The 21917-nt window shown below is 43.4% G+C and overlaps 1 protein-coding gene across 1 annotated transcript in view; it reads right to left on the bottom strand.

Moving 5' to 3' along the window:
* LOC122559441 (uncharacterized) overlaps positions 1–21917 on the bottom strand; it is a 96244-nt gene that overhangs the window by 14132 nt on the left and 60195 nt on the right. Inside the window, exons 8-11 of the mRNA XM_087996897.1 lie at positions 20911–21029; positions 12386–12492; positions 9578–9643; positions 8445–8527 (exon numbers count right to left, since the gene is read on the bottom strand). Coding sequence (XP_087853023.1) covers positions 8445–8527; positions 9578–9643; positions 12386–12492; positions 20911–21029 — 375 coding nt within the window. The remainder of the gene's footprint in view (positions 1–8444; positions 8528–9577; positions 9644–12385; positions 12493–20910; positions 21030–21917) is intronic.

Here is a 21917-nt window from a genome sequence, read left to right as displayed (position 1 = left end):
CCACCCCAGTTTCGTGGGATAGGCTTAAGAGAACCAAATGGCCATCAGACACTTAACTGGCCACCGTTGGGCCTTCTGCAGAATTGAGGACCTGAGGGGTAGAAATCCCACTTACTGAGAACTTTTAGCCAACCAGAGGTCACAGACTCTTCATTACTGTTAGCACCAATGGGACACCAGTGGCAACTGCTGATAATGCACCCAAAATGGCCACAGGATCAATGATGAACCCCAGGCTAAACATGAGTGAGGGTGCGATGCTGGTTGCAAGGTGTTGCATGGAGGAGGGGCAGGCCAAGGGGTTGAAGACAAGGGCTAGAGTGTATCTTTCAACAGCTTCCCCTTCCTAGTCCCTCAATCAGTGTCTGATTCCAAGTCTCCTTCTCTCTCACACAAACACACAGGCTCACAACTCCAGTAGCATGGGCAGTCTTCAGGAAGCATTGGAAAATCATGTGACTCCCATTGAATCGCTGAGTCACAATGGAATTCCAGTGGACTCAGGGATAACTAGTGCCAAATGCCCTGTCAATGAACCTAATTGAGATCCGGTCGCTGTTTCCACCTTCATGTTAATTGAAGTCTGTTTTCCCAACACACGGGAATTCAACATGGATTTTTCCACCCATTGCCCTGGTACCTGCCATTGTGTCTGTTCCCGTGGCTCAATTAAGTTTCAATCATTAGCTCAGCTATCCTGTTCACAAATACCTGCCTGACCTGCACAGTGTTTGCTGGATGTTTGAGCTTTGGGTTGAATAAGTAATCCAAGTTGACAGGCCACATGCAATACTGAGGGAATGCTGCACTGTTAGACATGTTAGTTTTCATGTGAGGAATTAAATTAAGGACCAGTCTGTCCCCTCAATATGCCATGAGTCCTCTTTCAAAGAGCAGCTGAGATTTCTTTCCAGTGTTCGAGTTAATGTCAATGAATTTTTCAGCCTAGGCTTAGCAGTTAGCATTGCTGCCTCGCAGCGCTAGGGACCTGGGTTCAATTCCAGCCTCAGGCAACTGTCTCCCCCGTTTCTGCAAGGGTTTCCTCCCACAGTCCAAAGATGGACAGAGGAGGTGGACTGGCCATGCTATATTGCCCATAGTGTCCAGGTTAGGTGGGTTAGGCATGGGAAAATCCAGGGTTATAGGGAGAGGTTGGGAGGTGGGTCTGGGTGGGATGCTCTTCAGAGGGGTTGGTCTTAACTCGATGGGCTGAATGGCCTCCTTCCACACTGTAGGGATTTTATAATTCCATGAAAGAAGGGGAATGAGAAATCTGGAACATTACCCCCCAAATAGCTAGCGAGGTGAGTAGCTGTGACTTGGGAGCAGGAGTAGGACATTCAGACGTGTTAACCTGCTCCACTATTCAATAACATCATGGTTGCTCTAATTATTCCATATTCCTGGATGTCCTCAACAACCTTTCACCTCCCTTCCCCACACCACCTAGCTTATCAAGAATCTATCCATCTTGTCCTTAAAAATATTCACATTCTCTGCAACCACTATCTTTTGGGAAAGAGAGTTCTAAAGACTCACTACTCCTAATAAGAAAAAAATGTTTCTCATCTCAGTCACGTGACACAACTCCTTTGTTTTAATCAGTGGCCCCTTGTTCTCGATTGTTCCGCAAGATGAAATATTCTCTCCATATTCACCCTGTCAAGGATCTTAGGGGTTGCCATCAAATTACCTTACACCTTTATATGACACAAGCTCAGTCTGTTAAGACAGAGATAAGCCTTAATCTAATTGAATGACAGAATATATGACTCTATAACAGACTTGATGGGCTGAATGATCTCCTCCTGTTTCAATGTTCTTATTATTCCCTCATTCTATAACATTCCTGGTGAATAGCTTATGTTCAAAATGTCGACTCTCCTGCCTGACCAGCTGTGCTTTTCTAGCGCCAGACTCTTCGACTCATTCTACAACACTCAAACACATTACCCAGTCACCTGTGTCACTGTACATTGTGTATCATGGTGATTAGAACAGTGACTAGGGGAATCATGTGTTACGGGGGAAAGGGTAGGGAAGTGGATGTAAGGAATGTTGGATCAGTCATGATCCTACCGAATGGCGGAACAGACTGAAGTTGCTCTTGAGAAGGTGGTGGTGAACTGCCTTTTGAACCATTACGATCCATTTCCTGTAGATACACCCATCATGCTGTGAGCGAGAAAGTTACAGGATTTTGACAGGGCGACAATGAAGGAACGGCGATATATTTCCAAGTCTGGATGGTGACTGGCTTGAGGTGGAAATTGCAGGTTGTGGTGTTCCCATGCATCTGCTCCCTAAGTCCTTCTGAATGCCAGGGGCTTGGAAGATGCTGTGAGGAAAGAACCAGATGCCAGATACTTACACATACTGGGAGGTGAGTTGAGGCTGTGGAGAGAATTGAGTGTGAGAATAAGAATTGTAAATATGAGGCACTGCCAGACCAGTGAGCCCAGTGGGCAGTGGATGAATGTTACTTGGTGAAAGTTAGATCTGTTCTCATTGATGACTCTGTTTCCTAGCCACTGATTTCATCCTTCTCTTCAGCAAACAGCTAGGGCGACTTTGATGTTGTACTTGACTCTGGGATGTATTTGCAACCACACATCCACACAATATTAAGACCATCCATTTCCACATCCATAACATCATCCACCTCAGCTCCATCACTGCTCAACTACCATTGTAACCCAAATCCATGTCTTCTTTATGCCGAGATTTGACTATTCCAATGTACTGCGGACCAACCTCCTACGTTCTAACCTCCATGACCTTGAGGTCCCCCAGAACTGCTGCCATACCTAAACTCACAAAGTCCCATTCACCCAGCAACCCCTCTGCTTGCTGACTCATACCGGCTCCTGTTTAAATAACACCAAGTTTAAAATTTGCTTCCTTGTTTTTAAATCCTCCCCTGCCTTTGCCCCTCTCTATCTCTGTAATTTCCTCCAGCCCCACAACTCTGAGATTTTCATGCTCAACTAATTCTGACTGCTTTCCAGCCCCAGGCTTATTCAACCACTACCCAGGATCTTGCCTGCAGCTACCTGGCCCATAAAGCCTGGAATTCAGTCCCTGAACCTTTCCATCTCACTGCAGCTTTGTCCTGTTTGAGGATAGCTTGAAGAAGTTAGTACTGTTCTCCTGGGAGAGAAGAAGGCTATAAGGAGAATTTTTTAAAAAAGATGTTTGGGCTTGATAGAGTAAACAGGAAGAAACTGTTTCTGCTCCTAAAAAGGATCAAGAGCCAGAAAGCACAGATTTGAAATAATTTGCAAAAGAAACAAAAGCCAGGTGAGAAGAGCTTTTTCACCCAGTAAGTAGTTAGGGATAGAATGCATAGAGGCATGGTCAATTGAGGCATTCAAGAAGGCCGTGGATAGAAATAATGTGCAAGGTTACAGGGATGAAACAGGAGGTTGACAGTAGATGGCTGTTGCCCGAAACATTGATTCTCCTGCTCCTCTGACCTGCTGTGCTTTTCCAGCACCACACTCTCGACTCTAATCTCCAGTATCTGCAGTCCTCACTTTCGTTTAGCAGATAATGATGCTCATTTGAAGAGGTGAAACATATGAAAGAACTGAAACAAACAAGGTCATTCTTGAAAGATGAAAGACTTAACAAACAATGCAGCTTTTTTCAATTATATCATTTCAGTTGCATCACACGATAATCTTTTGCTATAAATTCTGTGTCATATGATCTTACTCTCCACAACCACCTGTTGAAGGAGCAGTGCTCCGAAAGCTAGTGCTTCCAAATAAACCTGTTGGACTATGATCTAGTGTTGTGTGATTTTTAACTTTGAAGAGGTGGTACAGACATAATGGGCCTAATGGCCTCCTTCTGCACTGTAACAGCCTGTGATTCTGTTTTAAGATGCTCTTTACTCTTTGATCATGCTTTTTGGTTGCCTGCCATAACAATTTCCTCCGTGGCTCAGATTTTGCTTAATGCCACTTAAGTGAATTTTATTAAGTTAAAGGCGTTATGTCATTGCAAATTGGGAGGGATGTTCTGGAGCAGTGGTAGTATCTCTACCTCTGAGCCAGGAGATCTGGGTTCAAGTCCCACCTGCTCCACAGGTGCGGTGACATCTCTAACAAAGTTGCTTAGAAAATATCTATAAATTGCAAATTGGCAGGGATGCAGTGGTAGACTCTCTACCTGTCAGCCGGGAGTCCAGGGTTCAAGTCCCATCTGCTTCAGAGGTGAGTAGTAACATCTCTAAACAGATTGTTTAGAAAATTTCTACAAATGCAAATTGTTGCCATTGAATACGGGCAGTGCAGTTATACCTCTCGGACCATGTGAATTACAAAACGCGAGTTTTCAATCTCAATTTTCTGACCAAAGGGATGTAAAACAGCAATGAGACCAAACAGTAAACAGGTCACGTTGCTCTCAACAGCTGATGCTGCTCACAAACCTGAATAGCTACGTCTGCATAAAATTGATTCTTTCTGGAGCTCGCACCAGCTGCTGCAAAAATTCCAGGTGCATAAATTCTCCGCAGAAAAGCAACACAGCATATTTATCATAAAGTGGAAGGACAATCCACCATTGGCAACATGAGCAGTTTGACATCTCTCATTATTGTCACACAAAACAGAGAACAAAAAGGGAGGATCACTTAGTTTTGGGATTTAACAGAGATATAAAAGAATCGCTGGCCATTAAAACCAGTTGCAAAAAAGAACCATTTTATGCTGCATCATCCTGGATCATTAAGATTGCAGCCTTGTCAATGATTTTAATCCTCAAATATGAAGCAGTCTTGGAGGAAGAGCAGCACACACTTTGTTTTATTCTTGTAACACATGTGGACGTCACAGCTAAGACCAGATGCTACCAGACCTGCTGAGCTTTTCCAGCAACTTCAGTTTTTGTTGCTGATTTACAGAATCGGCAGTTCTTTTGGTTTTTGAAGGCCAGCATTTGTTGGTCATCCTTGATTGTCCTTGAACTGAGTGATGTGCAAGGCCATTTCCGAGGTGGTTGAAGAGGCAATCACATTGCTGTGAATATGGAGTCACACATTGGCCAGACCAGGTAAGTACACAAAATTTTCCTTCCTAAAGTGGTCCATGTGTCTTTTACATGATTGATGATGGGTTTCATGTTCAGCATTATTAAAATGAGCTTTCAGTTCCGGGTTTATCAAATAATTGAATTTAAATTCCATCAGTCGATAGGCTGGGATTCTGAATTCATGCCCCCAAAGCATTAGCCTGGGCCTCTGGGTTACTATCTTTGAGAAGAAAGTGAGGTCTGCAGATGTTGGAGATCAGAGCTGAAAATGTGTTGCTGGAGAAGCGCAGCAGGTCAGGCAGCATCCAGGGAACAGGAGAATCGACGTTTCGGGCATAAGCCCTTCTTCAGGAATGAGGAAAGTTTGTCCAGCAGGCTAAGATAAAAGGTAGGGAGGAGGGACTTGGGGGAGGGGCGTCGGAAATGTGATAGGTGTACCTGTTTCCTGGATGCTGCCTGACCTGCTGCGCTTCTCCAGCAACACATTTTCAGCTCTGGGTTACTAGCCCAGAGATAGTCCTACCAATTTCTACTCACTCCCTTGAGGTTGTAGGTCAATTTAAAATTTCTAAACTGAGGTTGATGCATTATTTTGGTGAATGAGGATGTTAAACTGTGAGGAAACCTAAGGGTGAGGGAGTGAGGAATGGAGTTAAAATACAGATCATTTACAATAGGGGCTGAATAGCCTCCTCCTGTTCCTATTGGTGTAAGTGATCAGGAAATATATAAACTAACCTAAAAATGACTTCAGGTTGCTAGAAGCATGGAAATGGATTCAATTTTAAGATCATAAGACGTAGTCGCAGAATTAGGCCATTCAGTCCATTGAGTCTGTTCCTGCATTTAATGAAATCATGACTCAACTGATAATCCTCAATTCCACTTTCCTGCCTTATCTCCATGACACTTGAGTCCCTTAATGATTAGAAATGTGTCTGTCTCAGTCTTCAGATCTCTGTTGTAAAGAGTTCCATGGGTTCCTCACCCTCTGCTAGAAAAAAGTCCTCCTCATCTCTGTCTTAAATGGACAAATCCTTACTCTGAGATTAAGCCCCTGGTCCCAGTCTCTCCCACAAGGGGAAACAACCTCTCCTCATCTGCCCTGTCAAACCTCCTAAGAATTGTGTATGTTTCAGTAAGGTCTCAATTTTTCCAAACTCTAATGAGTATAAGCCCAACCAACTCAACTTCTCCTCATAAGAAAATCTAGGGTATGGAGGGATCAATCCAGCACACCTTGAATACTGTGTGCAGTTTTGGTCTCCTAGTCTGAGGAAGGAAATTCCTACTGAGGAATATCAGCGAAGGTTCACCAGACTGATTTCCGGATTGACAGGACTGAAATATGAGGAAAGACTGGATTGACTGGGCTTGAACTCACTGGAATTTAGAAGAATAAGGGGGGAATATCATAGAAACATTTAACATCCTGATGGGACTGGACAGGCTAGATGCGGGAAGCATGTTCCCGATGTTGGGGAAATCCAGAACTAGAAGTCACAGTAAGGGTAAGCCATTCAGGACTGAGATGAGGAAGAATGCTTTCACTCAGGGAGTTGTGAATCTGTGGAATTCTCTCCTACAGGAAGATGTTGGGGCCAGTCCAATAGATATATTCAAGAAGGAGCTGGACGTGGCCCTTATGACTAAAGGGATCAATGGGGTATGTAGAAAAAGAAGGAATAGATTGTACGATCAGCCATGATCATGTTGAATGGTGGTACAGACTCAAAGGGACAAAGGGCCTACTCCTGGAACCATTTTCTAAGTTTCGACATTTCTATGAATCAACTCAAATGCCTCATATCTTTCTTTAGAAAAGGGGACAAAAAGTGTTCATAGTATTCCAGCTGTAGTCCTACTAGTTCCTTATATAGTTTTTTTAACAAGCTCTCCTGATATTTATACTCCATTTCCTTTGAGAAAAGGCCAGGATTCCATCTGCCTTCCCTATTACCCAATGAACTTGGCTGCTAACTTTTTATGGTTCACGCACTAGGATCCCCAAGTCCATCTGTGCTGGAGCTTTCTGCAGTCTTTCTCTATTTAAATAATATTCAACTCTTTTATTCTCCCTGCCAAAATAATTGCATTTTGAAACACCTTTCACAATATCTTAAGCCTCTTTACAGCAGACCCAGCATTGATGAAGTTTAGTCATTGTGTAGTGCAGACACGGGACAAGAATTTTACAAGCAGCTAAAATTGAATTCATCTTCTTCTGAATGATTTATTGTCAGGTATATCTAGGGAGATACGGTGCAAATTGCTCTGCTGCCACAAACTGGCGCCATTTTGAGGTACAAAAGAATAAAAAGCAAGTACTTAAAGAGAGTTCATCTTCCTTGGCCAGGGTCCCAAACACAGCTCCAGGACTTCTGCAAGGTCCCTGCTCCAGGCCTACCACAGCCAGGAACCCCCGCTTCAGGCACTGGGACCGCTGCAGTCAATGACCTGCCACCACCGAAAGAGTCCACCCTCTGGGCCTACTGCAACCAGGAGTCCCTACTTCACCATCACTGCAGCCGATGCCCCTCCGCACTCACTAAAGGGAGCCCTCTTGACCTATCCTACCTGCCCATCTTCCTTCCCACCTATCCGCTCCACCTTCCTCTCCGACCTATCACTACCCCACCTTCATCTACCTATCGCATTCCTAGCCACCTTCCCCCCAACCACAGCCCCCTCCCATTTATCTCTCAGCCCCCTTGGGCATCCCCTCCCACATTCCTGATGAAGAGCTTGTGCTCGAAACGTCGACTCTCCTGCTCCTCGGATGCTGCCCGACCAGCTGTGCTTTTCCAGCACCACACTTTTTGACTCGCATTCACTAAAACGCTGAGCAGCAGTTACACAATACAAAGGGAGGAAGACTTTCTCTGAGCTTTAATCAGGAAACTTCAGCTGATATAACTTGTGGAAACTTCCTGCTCGTGAAAGTTTTCTTTCATATGAACGGGGCTTTTTGAATTTGGTAATGGCTACAGCAGATTCATCCTGTTCTTAGAATGCTTTTAACCAAACTCTGAAAATCCAGTTCACAAAATGAGAAGCGGCATAGGTTGGTGACATAAAGAACAAATAAATTGATGAAAGTGTTGATTGAGGGATAAATACTGATGAGAATCATCTGTTCATCTTCAAAGTAACAGCAAAGTGGGATCTTTTACATCTGACTAAGAGGACACAAGATCCTCAGTTTAATACCTCATCTGCTTGACTACTTTAGAAAAGCACTGGAACTTCAATTTAGATGAAACACTCAAGTTTCTGGACTGGGACTTGAACGTACAACCTTCAAACTCAAGTGAGAGAGCTACCCACTGAGCCAGAGCAGGAATATCACATGTAATCTCTTCCATCCAAGTTATAAAGTAACAGCAGTTAAATTCCATCAGTACCTTGCTAACAGATGCTCCAAATCCATGACAAACATTGAAATTTTCAGATCTGCCAGCGCATGTCGAAATGCAGTCTTGCTGATCTGAAATGTAAAATGAAACACCGCATAACTCAAAATATCTAAACCCCTACTGAAAGAAAATATTCAATAAGAAGAGGATTTAAGTCCATGGGCAGGACAGTAGGAATCATTTGTATTTCATACAAGGTTACAGGAACAGAACAGGACAGTGAGATTAGTTTGTAATTAAAAACAAAAAAAAATTTAATTGCAAACTAATTGCTGCAGATACTGGAATTGGTACTGAAAACAATTTTTTTTATTGTTTCAGCACAGATTTCTGCATCTGCAGTAATATGCTCCTAGTTTGTAATTGATATCAGGCTACAGGAAGAGAGCAAAGCAGTGGGATTATTTTGTAATAGATATAAAGCTATGGGAAGAGAATGGCGCTGTGGAATTAGTTTGAGATTAATTCAGGAACATGGGGAAGAAAAAGGGGCAGTGGGACTAGTTTGGGATTGACACAGGGATATCAGGGAGAACAGAACAGTGGATTATTTTAATAATTATTGCAGTACACCAGTGAGACACCAGTGGGTTTAGTTTGGGATTAGGAAGAAAGTGGGAAAGCTATACAGTTAGCATTCTCTGAATAATTCTCTTGTATTTCAATTAAAAATTGCCAAATTTAGAGATAAGGAGGAGCCCATTTGTCCTATCATGCCTATGCCAACTCTGTGAATGAACAGTTTAATTAGTCCAAATCCCCTGCTCTTTGCCCAAAGCTTTGGGAAAGGATCCTCTTCAAATATTCCAATTTCCAATCTACTTACACTAGGGAATCTGCTTACACCGTCCTTTCACGCACTGTCTAAAATAAATGCCCACCTGGTTCATTTGCCACTTAACTGCTCATTCTTTGTCTTCCATATAAATCTCTAATTTCCCAACGATCCCATCAAAACTCCATCAGAGAATTTATTGAAGCACCTGGCAGTAAGCTGCATCGAGGTGGAACCTGAAAGGTAATTGCAGTCTCTCCAGTTCCCCACACAGAGCCTGTTGGAGTTCACATTTGCAAGGAGAGATAAAATGGACAACATCTTCTGTGATGAATCAGCTACTTACCAAACCACTGGCTTCTTTGTCATACTTGGCAAACTCATGGAGGACAGATGCACAGGCTTCCTCCATCTAGAACAAATGAATAATAATCTTGCATCAGTACAGTAGTCCATCTGAACTCAGTCCATCTGCTGGCTGATACCATCATCTATGTCATTGTTATGTTTAGACTTCACTGTTCCATTGCATCCCTGGCTGCAGGCCGTTTTGTAACTAGGTTAATGTTGCTCAGATTTTATATAATAATTTATAATGTTGCCCTCTACCACTGAATTCCTGATATCCAATCTCACTGAGTTGAATGTGCATTATGTGCCTACAAATGCAAATCGACAGTCAAAGACCCAACTGGACTATGAAGTGAAGCGGAATGGCAGAAAATCTTCCTCCACTTGTGTCAAGCTCCAACTCCCAGCACAATGCAAACTAAACACTATTTCTGAGAATGGCTCCAGGGATAAGGCAATGAGTTCTGTGGAGAAATTGGAAATGATAGAGAAAATAAAGCTGAGAGGAGATTTGTTAGAGGTATTCGAATTCCTGAAGACGGGCTTATGCCCGAAACGTCAATTCTCCTGTTCCCTGGATGCTGCCTGACCTGCTGCGCTTTTCCAGCTCTGATCTCCAGCATCTGCAGTCCTCACTTTCTCCTCAAAGTATTCAAAATCAGGAAGAGTCTAGACAGAGTGGATAAAGAGACTGTGGCCAGATGTGTTGAGAATCAGAGGGCACCAGATTTATAGTCATTGGAACAGACATCAATGGAAACAAGAGGAGAAACCTCTTCACAAAATGTGTGATTAGGGTCGACCTGAGTATATGGGAATGTCCTGAGTGTCCACACAAGTCGATAGGTGTGCAGACCCAGTGACTTCTGATCTACGGATTGGCAGAAAACGAAATATGGACAGTAGTGTGTGTGGTGGAAACAGGTTCAGCCAGAGTTCTCAAGAGGGATTTGAAAAAGCTCCTGAGAGAAAACAATTGCAGGGCCATGAGAATCAGATTAGGTGAGTTATTCTCACAAAGTGTTAGCAAGGACTTGATGGAATAACTGGCCTCCTTCCCTCTGTGTTCTAAACATTCCAAGAACTACTGTCATCATGAAGAAGTGTGAGATGTTGCTCAGCGGGTAGTACCCTTGGCTCGGAGTCAGAAGGTTTGATTTGATTTGATTTGATTTATTATTATTGTCACATGTACCTAGGTACAGTGAAAAGTTTTGTTTTGTGTGCAGTACAGGCAGATCATACCATACAAGTTCATAGGATTACATATAGACTTCCCTGTGCCATTGCATCCCTGGCTGCAGAACGTTTCATGATTAGGTCAATGTTTTACAGATTTTTAATGAAACAATTGATGACATTGCCCTCAGCCTGAGCAGAGTGTGCATTTGTAAAAGCTGCCTATTAAAAGTTGTCTCGAACCAGGCGAGGAACAAAATGTTATGGCTGCAGAGAAGGTGCAGAGAAGGCAAAATCAATATTAGATTAGTAATTTTAGAGGTGCATTCAGAGGTCTAATAACAGTGGGGAAGAAGCTGCTCTGAAATCTGTTGGTCCGTGTGTTACGGGTCCAAGACCCATCCCAGAGCTTTGCACCTATATTGAGGCTGATAGAGTGTTGCATTGTCAAAATGCTTGCCTTTCAGACAGGATGCTAAAATCTTCTTTGAGGTGGATGAAAAGAATCCATGGCAGGAGTTTCTAGAAGAGGAGGTGATTTCTCCCTGGTGACCTGGACCAATATTTATCCCTCAACCGACAGCACTAAAAACATTACTCATTCTCTTAATGCTTTCAACACTGCTGACTGTGGGAGTTTGCTCTGAGCAAAATGGTTGCTGCGATGCAAGGGAATGGGATTGATGACAAATTAAGTTGACGGTGGAGTGAATGGGGCACCAATGCACCCAATACCAATTTCAGACCCGCAGTCTTGTCTTGCTCCACAACAGCATCTGTTCTATGGGATAAATCTGGGCAGAATTCACTGGTGCTGAACCAAAACCACAAACATAAAGCAGTTTTAAATAATGTCTTGCGTCACAGCAGAGGATATAGCAGTTTTGCAGCTGCAAGTGATTATACACCAGATGAAAATGCTGAGATGTGCAAACAGGTCACGTGTAATTCACCTTGTCCCCCTATAATCGGCACAGCCACTGGCTGGGTATAACCAAGAGACCGAAAAATTAAATTCAGAAAAATGCTGCCCCTCATAAAATAGATAAAGTAAGACAGGTTTGCACAGGAGATTGTCAGAAATTCACTTCACCTGAATAAGCTTCAAAATACTGACAAGGTCATCAGTTAGAAGGAGATGAGAGTTCAGTTTGTTGTTCTCTGAAATTCCATTCTTCCACATTCATTACCGGATATCACCAGCACGGCTGATATTTATTGCTCCTTGCTAGTTGTCCTGCGAGTAGGTGGGTGTGAGCGTCCTTCCTGACACTGCGGTCCATGTGGTAAAGGTGCTTCCCCAGTGCTGCTGGGACAGCGTCCGAGGATATTGACCCAAACTGTAACCTACAGGACTACACACCAGGAGCTGGATGGTGGTTTCGATTGAGTAACACTGTATCAGACCAAATGACCAACTCTGGTCTGCAGTGGCACTGGCCACTGCCGGAAATGTTTATTACAGCTGACCCAGGTGTAACCTCACAGATCTCAGCCGCACTGATGCAAACCAGGCTCCAGTTTTGAAGGAACACATTCCAATTTAAAGCAGTTGACAGAGAAGTGCCAGAGTTACAGGTTGGTGTTAGTTTTACATTGGGTTTCCGCATTCTGTGTCACCTACCTTATCTTTAAGTATCTTAATAAAGTCTTCACTGGGATCAGCAACACCGATTGATGGGTTGTGTTTATTTTTAGCTGTTGGTGACCTTGCTGAGTATTCGTTTGGATCTGAAAGAGATTTATGATCATTCTGATGGAGACTGTGCTTTGAAATTGCAAGTGGCTTTACAATTCAAACACTGCTGGCTGTTCTCTGTAGATGAAATGCAAGTTCTCGTTTCACTGTGGAAAGGTTTTACACCCCACTGATGTAAACCGGGCACCAAATCCTGCGCCAATGCCCAGATTTATTCCTGTCCCATTTTAATATTCCCCAGCGCCACTCTCCCATTGCTAACCTCCAGGGATCTGTTCCGTTCCTGTCACCTGGGAATCTTGACTAACCCCGTTTGCAGATTGTTAACCTCCTGCCACATTACAGCCCATTGTTAGCAAATTTGTAGAGATTCTTTAAATATATTCCTTAGACTCTGAGTGTTGCGTGAATGCTGTTTCCTGTCTGAATGTCTTTCATTCCTTTTGCAGTCCAACTCTCCCTAAACCCTCATGGCCACCTCCAGATATTGCAGTAGAAGACCAGTCACGATAGAGAGGCAGTGCAGGAGTGGTAACGTCATTGGGTTGGAAATCCAGAGGCCTAACTTAAAATTCTAGGGACATACCATCATGGCAGAAGGTGAAATTTTAATTCGATTGAAAAAAAAACTGGAATAAACATCCTCATGGCAACCATGTGACCCCTACCAATGTCTGAATCACTAGTGTCCTTTAGAGAAGGCAATCTTCCATCCTTACCTCCCCTGGCCTATATGTGACTCCAGATCCCAGTGATGTGGTTAACTCTTAACTGTCTTCTGGATATTTAGGGATGAGCGATAAATGCCGGTCTAGCCAGCAGCACCCACATCCATGAATGAGTAAAAAATGATTTCACCGCATGTTGAAGTGGGTTGAAGGGATTAAATGACCAGCTCCTGTTGCCTGTTCTGATCCCATCCATTGCTCATTCTTTTAGGAAACACTGAGGATGGCAAGGCTGCAAAATATACTCTGGGTGGGGGATTTCAATGTGCATCACCAAGAGTGGCTCGGCAGCAGCATTACTGATAGAGCTGGTCGGCTCCTAAAGCACGTAGCTGCTCGACTGTGTCTGTGGCAGGTTGTGAGGGAAACAACAAGAGGGATAAACATACTTGACCCCATTCTGATCAATCAGATGTCAGTGTTGGTAAGAATGACCACCACACAGTTCTTGGGGAGACGAACACCTGCCTTCACATACCCTCCAGCTTATTGTGTGGTACTATCGCCGTACTAAATGGGACAGACTTCAAACAGATGGAGCAACTTTAGATTGAGCATTGATGATGCACTATGGGGCATCAACAGCAGCAGAACTGTACTCCAGCACAATCTGTAACATCATGGCACAGCATATCCCTCACTCAACAATTACCATCAAGCCACGGGATCAAATCCAGATGAATGGAGAGTGCAGGAGAGCATGCTAGGAGCAGCACCAGATATACCTGAGAATGAGGTTTGAACCTGGTGAAATTACCAATCAGGACTAGTTGTTGCTTGTGCTATTTGACATGCAAGTGACAGACAGAGCTAAGTGAGCCCACAACCACCAGATCAGATGTAAGCTCGCAGTCCTGCCACATCCAGTCATGAATGGTGGTGGACAATTAAACAACTGTCTGGAGGAGGAATCTCCACAAATATCTCCACCGCCAAGAATGGAAGGGCCCGACACATCAGTGAAAATGATAAGGCTGAAGCATCACAGCTATCTTCAGCTAGAAATGATGAGTGGATGATCCATTTTGGCTTCCTCCAGTCATCCCCAGCATTACAGATACCAGTCCCCAGCTAATTCGATTCACTCCACATGATGTCAAAAAATGTTGGAGGCACTGGATACTGCAAAGGCTATGGGCCCTGACAACATGTTAGCAATAGAACTGAAGACTTCTGCTCCAGAACGTGCCACTCCACTTCCACTACAGTTAACAACACTGGCACCTACCCGACATGTGGAAAATTGCCCCAGGTATGTACACAAGAAGCAGGACAATTCCAACCTGGCTAATTACTACCCCGTCAGTCTACTCTCGATCGTCAGTAAAGCGGTGGAAGGCGACGTCAACAGTGCTATCGTGCACTACCTGCTCAGCAATAACCTGCTCAGTGACGCCCAGTTTGGGTTCCTCCAGGGCCATTCAGCTCCGCACCTCATTGCAGCCTTGGTTCAACATGGACAAAAGAGCTGGATTCCAGAGGGGAAATGAGAGTGACAGCCTTGACATCAAGGCCGCATTTGACCATATGTGGCATCAAAGAGCCCTAGCAAAACTGGAATCAATGGGTATCAGGGGCAAACTCTCTGCTGGTTGGAGTCAGAACTGGCATACAGGAAGATGGTTATGGTTGTTGGAGGTGAGTCATCTCAGCTCCAGGACATCTTCGTGGGAACTCCTCAGGGTAGTGTCCTAGACCCAACCATCTTCAGCTGATTTATCGATGACCTTCTCTCCACCATGAGGTCAGACAAGGGGATGTTCACCAATGAATGCTCTAAGTTCAGCATCATTCATGCAGATACTGAAGCAGTCCATGTTCCCTCAATGTCAGAAAAACGAAGGAGCTGGTTATTGACTTTAGGAAGTGGAGTGGAGGACTGCCCCTGTCAGTAATAATGATGATGAGGTTGACGTAGTCAACAGCTTTAAGTTCCTAGGAGTAAATATCACCAACAATCTACCATCCACATCATCAGTCAAGAAAGCACACCAATGCCTTTACTTCATAAAAAGGCTATGGACATTCGGCATTTTCACAATGACTCCTACAAATAGTTATTGTTGCACCATAGAAAGCATTCTATCAGGATGCATCACAGCGTCGTACGGCAACTGTTCTGCTCAAGACCACAAGAAATGACAGATTTGTGAACACAGCCCAGTCCAACAAGCAAACAGCCTTCCTTCTACTGATTCCATCTAGACTTCTGACTGCCTTGGGAAAGCTATCAGCATAATCAAAGACTCCACCCTCTTCCATTGGGTAGAAGATGCAAAAGCTTGAAAACTCATACCACAAGATTTAAAAACAGCTTCTTCCCTGCTGTTATCAGACTTAAGAACAGACTTCTCATATACTAGAGTTGATCATTCTCTGCAGCTGTAACACTATATTCTGCACTGTGTTCGATTACCCTAATGTACCTATGCAAAGTATGATTGGTCTGGATAGCAGGCAAAACAATGCTTTTCACTATATCTTGGTACATGACAGTAGTAAATCCAATCAAATCCAAAGCCACGGCCACTTCCATCTGGAAGGGCAATGGCAGGAGATACATGGGAACACCACCACCTGCAAGTACCCCTCCAAGCCAATCACCATCCTGACCTGGAAATATATGATGTGGAGGTGCCAGCATTGGTCTGGGGTGGACAAGGTCAGAAGTCACACAACACCAGGTTTATTTGAAATCAGTAGCTTGTGGAGCATAGCCCCTTCACTAGATGGAGTGAAGAGAAGCACACAGGCACAGAATTTATAGGCAGAAAGATCAAAAGATTGCACAATTGATGTGAGTGGAATGTTGACAGATTGAACAATAAGTTTCTGCAGGTGACCAAAAGTGTCAGACGGCATGAGTAAAGTGTCAACAGCTGAACAGCAAGTGAAGGGATGACCTATTATCCGATTAATTGAGCTTGTGATTTCAAATAAACCTTTTGGGCTATCACCTGGTGTCATGTGACTTCTGACCTTGGCAGTATATTACTATTCCTTCACTATCACCTTGTCAATATCCTGGAATTCCCTCCTTCAGGGCATTGTGGGTCAAGCTACAGGACATGGACTGCAGCAGTTCAAGAAGGCGGCTCAGCACCACCTTCTCAAGGGCAACTAGGGACAGGTGATAAATACTGGTCCAGCCAGCAATACCCACGTCCCACAAGTGTATATAAAAAAGTTTGTTTTATGCAATTATCCTTTCCCCACCATAGATTGTTGCTAATTCTAGTCCCAACCTAAAATTATGTCAGTTCACCACATCGTAACTCTGATCCCATCCTGACCTCACTTGCTAATTTTTGCTTCCATGAAATTTTGTCCATGACAGTTTGGTACAGGAAGCAGATTTGCACATTTAATTTATCACCTTTTAACAAAATTGTTCATCACTTGTGGGCGTCAGTGGCTGTAGTTGTCCATCCTTAACCTACCTTGAGGTGATGGTCATGAGCCACCTTCCTAAACCACGTTAAAAATCAGACAACACCAGGTTATTGTCCAACAGGTTTAATTGGAAGCACACTAGCTTTCGGAGCGCTGCTCCTTCATCAGGTGGTTGATAAAGGAGTGTCGCTCCGAAAGCTAGTGCTTCCAATTAAACCTGCTGCACTATAACCTGGTGTGTGTGATTTTTAACTTTGTACACCCCAGTCCAACACCGGCATCTCCAAATCATTCCTAAACTACTGCAGCCCTATCGGGGAACCTTCTGTGCGGTTAGGAAGGGAGTTCTGAGATTCTGACCCAGTGACTGGGCCAATGTTTGGTAACTATTTCTAAAGTCTGAAAAAAGAGTAGTAAGGACAAGCCAGGGAACTATAGACCAGTGATGTTGGTGGTGAGCAAGTTGTTGGAGGGAATCCTGAGGGACAGGGTGAACATGTATTTGTAAAGGCAAGGCCTGATTAGGGATAGTCAACATGGCTTTGTGCGTGGGAAATCATGTCTCACAAACTTGATTGAGTTTTTTGAAAAAGTAACAAAGAGGATTGATGAGGGCAGAGTGGTAGATGTGCTCCATATGGACTTCAGTAAAGAGGTCGACAAGGTTTCCCATGGGAGACTGGTTAGCAAGGTGAGATCTCATGGAATACAAGGAGAACTAGCCATTTGGATACAGAACTGGTTCAAAGGTAGAAGACAAGAGGGTGGTGGTGGAGGGTTGTTTTTCAGACAGGAGGCCTCTGACCAGTGGAGTGCCACAAGGATCGGTGCTGGGTCCATGATCTTTCATCATTTATATAAATGATTTGGATGCGAGCATAAGAGGTACAGTTAGTAAGTTTGCAGATGACACCAAAATTGGAGGTGTAGTAGACAGCAAAGAGGGTCTCCTCAGATTACAACAGGATCTTGACCAGATGGGCCGATGGGCTGAGAAGTGGCAGATGGAGTTTAATTCAGATAAATGCGAGGTGCTGCATTTTGGGAAAGCAAATTTTAGCAGGACTTATACACTTAATGGTAAGGTCCTAGGGAGTGTTGCTGAACAAAGAGACCTTGGACAGTGCAGGTTCATAGCTCCTTGAAAGTGGAGTCGCAGGTAGATAGGGTAGTGAGGAAGGCGTTTGGTATGCTTTCTTTTATTGGTCACAGTATTGAGTACAGGAGTTGGGAGGTCATGTTTGGCTGTACAGGACATTGGTTAGGCCACTTTTGGAATATTGTGTGCAATTCTGGTCTCCTTCCTATTGGAAAGATGTTGTGAAAGAAAGGGTTCAGAAAAGATTTACAAGGATATTGCCAGGGTTGGAGGATTTGAGCTATAGGGAGAGGTTGAATAGGCCAGGGCTGTTTTCCCTGGAGCATGGATAGGATAAATAGACAAAGTCTTTTCCCTGGGTTGGGGGAGTCCAGAACTAGAGGGTGAGAGAGGAAAGATACAAAAGAGACCTAAGGGGCATCTTTTTCATGCAGAGAGTGGTACATTTATGGAATGAGCTGCCAGAGGAAGTGGTGGAGGCTGGTACAATTGCAACATTTAAAAGGCATTTGGATGGGTATATGAATAGGAAGGATTTGGAGGGATATGGGCCGGGTGCTGGCAGGTGGGACTAGATTGGGTTGGATATCTAGTCGGCATGGATGAATTGAACCAAAGGGTCTGTTTCTTTGCTGTACGTCTCTATGAGTCTATGTGCAAAGCCAGCAACAACAAGAGGTGACATTGTAACATCATTCAAATGAATATTATTCTTCACCCAAAGCTTGGTCAAAATTTTCAAGGTTGTGATTGATGGGGATTGATAACAAAAAGCATATGGATCAAAGAGGGAAGTTGGTAAAAGAAATTGAGGTACATTGAGAACTATAATCTCAATGAATAACACACCAGGCTGAAGGTGCTGAATGGCCTCCCCCTGTTTGTGTACACAGACGATCAAATTATTTTTATCTCCTTGCTAAGATTGTCTACTCATTGTGTCCAAGACTTTATCCATCGCCATGAATCTCACTCAGTTTCAATTTCACAAATAAAAAACCCTTCCACGCAACTGACCTATCTCAGTCTCAATTGTTCCAAAGATATTGTTGTTGGTTTCTTATGTCACATTCGTATATGAACAGGATAAGACTATTCAGCCCCTCAAACAAGTTCTGCCATTCAATTAAATCAAGGATTATCTAAGACTTAACAACATATATTTGCTCAAGTTCCATAATCCTTAATACCGCAACTTGATCTCAAATCCCTGTTCTCTATAAAAACTGAAAGAACTGTGGATGCTGTACAGAACAACCTCGATTATCTGAACATCAATTATCCGTATTTTGGATTATCCAAACAAGATCTCAAGGCCCCGTAAAAACGTTATCCATTATCTGAACAATCCATTATCCAAACTCTCAGTGATCTGAACAAAATACTCCACGCTCGTCTTGTTCGGGTAATCGATGTCGTTATGTAAATCAGAAACAAAAACAGAAATTGCTGGAAATGATCAGCTGGTCTGGCAACATCTGTGAAGAGAAATTAGTGTTTACATTTCAGAACTGGTGACCCTTCCTCAGAACTGGGAACTCAGAACTCTGATTTCTCTTCACAGATGCTGTTAGACCTGCTGAGCATTTCCAGCAATTTCTGTTTCTGACCTTGCTCTCCACCACGATTATGCCTGTAGCCCCCTCAAGTTCACTAGTTGGAATTCTCTTCTGATATTCCCACCATTTTCCATTCATGGGATGTGGGCATTGCTGGCAAGACCAGCCTTTCCGAAATAGCTCTTGAGCTAAGTGACTCACTAAACCATTTCAGGGGGTAGTTAAGAGTCAACCACATTGCTGTGGATCTGGAATCATATATAGGCCAGACCAGATAAGGATGGCAGATTTCTTTCTCTAAAGGGCATTAGTAAATGATAATTGATGAAAACGTCATCACACAATCACAGAGATAAGCTTTCAATTTAATTTAGTTTAAATTCCACCAGCTTCCATGGTGGTATTTGCATCCATGACCCCAGAGCATTAGACTGGGCCCCTTGATTACTAATCCAATAACATTACCACCAATATTCCCTCTAAGCCACAGGGCTGCACATGTGCAGAGATACTCTGAGGGTCTGTGCCTGGTGATTGGCATGCCAACATCATAGACAACCCTGGCTTTCGATGCTAGAGGTTGCTACCACACATGGACCTCAGAGGTCTGCCTAAAAAACAGATTGATTTCTGCCCCACCACCATTGCTCCCAACCTAATACATCTCAATCCCACCTTCAAATACCCCCTCAAAACATTGCCTCTTGTGTCACAATTCTGTGCATTTGCCCCTCCTAACATTACTCCTTTTACAGATGGAGCCTTAACTGTGAAGTAGTTGGGATGTTTTGACATCTCTGTGCCTATTATTGCCAATTACAGTGTGAACAATAACATTAGTAGAACTTGGTACACCCCAAGATATGGTGGTGAGTGATGATAGGACTGGGTTAGTAGAAGAGGCATTAAGGTAGTGTCCTGGGGGAATGGGTTTATATCTTACCATGAATTACATTAATAAAATCTGGGATTGAAAGTTGATCTCTGTAACTTTAACCATAAAAGTACAATTTTTGTAAAAACTCACCTTGTTCACTTATGTCCTTGAGGGAAGGAAATCTGCCAGTACCATCACGTCTGGCCTACATGTGACTTTGGAGAAACTGAGGACTGCACATGCTGGAGATCAGAGTTGAGAGTGTGGCGTTGGAAAGGCACAGCAGGTCAGGCAGCATCCGAGGAGCAGGAGAATTGATGTTTCAGGCTTTTCCAGCATCACACTCTTGACTACATGTGACTTTGAGAGCCACAACGATGTGGCTGAGTCTTCACTGTTCTCTGAAATGGTCTAGTAAGCCCCTCAGTTCTGGGGCAAACAGAGGTGGGAACCAATGCTGGCGTTGCCAGCAACAACTGAATTCCCATGAAAGAATAAATCAGAAAGGCTATTTCAGGGCTGTGTTAAAACATTTACCAATTAATGGTAAGATTGGTGGGGAGTTGAGGATTACCTTTTTTGACTCAGAGGGTGGTGGAGCCTATCCAGAAGGCCAGAAACCCTCAGCACACTTAGGAATCATTTGCTATGTACTTGCAGTGCTTTAACCCTGATGGAGATGAACAAAGAGTGAAAATGGATGGTTAAACTGGATAGCTCTTTCCCAGCCAGCATGGACATGATGGCTTGAATAGTCTCCTTTTGTGCAGTAACTTTTTATGATGTGAAATTACCTGCTCTACAGATTGTGCCGAGATTCGTTGTTTCATGACGAATTGTTTGCTGGGAATTTATTCCAAGTTCACGTAAAAGCTGTTCAGTTGGGATTTCCAATTTTCGTTCCTTACTAATCCTGCACAACAGAAAACAAAAGCATAGTTACAAAGTGGAATAAATAATCTTTTCACAACAAAAAATATTTGAATGTTTGATCTGTTTCTTTTAACAGTCTTTTTTGTCAGATGACGCACCAATAGTATCAAGAGGAAATTTAATCCAAATTCACCATCTTAGGACATTCACAGAAAACAGCCAGTGAAATGATTCGGAAATGCCTTTACTTTTGTAATGTACAATACATTGCTGCAGTGAGTTTGCTCAGCAAGCAGTCACAGTATGATCTTTTTTATATCTTTACCAAGGAAATCACTGATGTGACCAGTATTTGTTGCCCATTTCCAATTGCCTTTTGAACAAATGGCTTGCCAGGGCCATTTCAGAGGGTAGTTCAGAGTCAACCACATCGCTGAGGATCTGGAGTCACATGTAGGCCAGATTGAGTCAGGATGGCAGTTCCCTTCCAGTTAGGTTTATATGACAATGGGTGATAGTTGCGCCATTATCAATACTAGTTTTCAATTTTTAAATATTTATTCACAGGACGTGAGTGTCACTGGCAAGGCCAGCATGTATTGCCGATCCGTAATTGCCCAGAGGGCAGTTAAGAGACAACCACACTGTTTTCTTCTCTAAAGAATATTAGTGAATCACATGGCTTTTCCCAACAATTGACAATGGATTCATGGTCATCATTAGACTCTTAATTCCAGATAATTTGTTGATAACAAATTCCACCATCTGCTATAGTGGGATTTGAATCCTGGTCCCTAGAAGTTAACCTGGATCTCTGGAGTAACAGTCCAATGACAATATCCCATTAAGTGGTGGAGGAGAGAATTGGGTTTGTGCTCCCAGTGGTGGTGGTTTTGGAGGGAGAGGACAATGTGAGCCCAGTCTTGGA

The sequence above is a fragment of the Chiloscyllium plagiosum genome, unplaced genomic scaffold, assembly GCF_037043375.1.
Source record: "Chiloscyllium plagiosum isolate Xiang-an unplaced genomic scaffold, Cpla_swu_hap1 HiC_scaffold_19, whole genome shotgun sequence".
Taxonomy (NCBI): domain Eukaryota; kingdom Metazoa; phylum Chordata; class Chondrichthyes; order Orectolobiformes; family Hemiscylliidae; genus Chiloscyllium; species Chiloscyllium plagiosum.
Note: the sequence above shows the minus strand (reverse complement) of the source record. Positions and strands in the feature narration are given on the sequence as shown.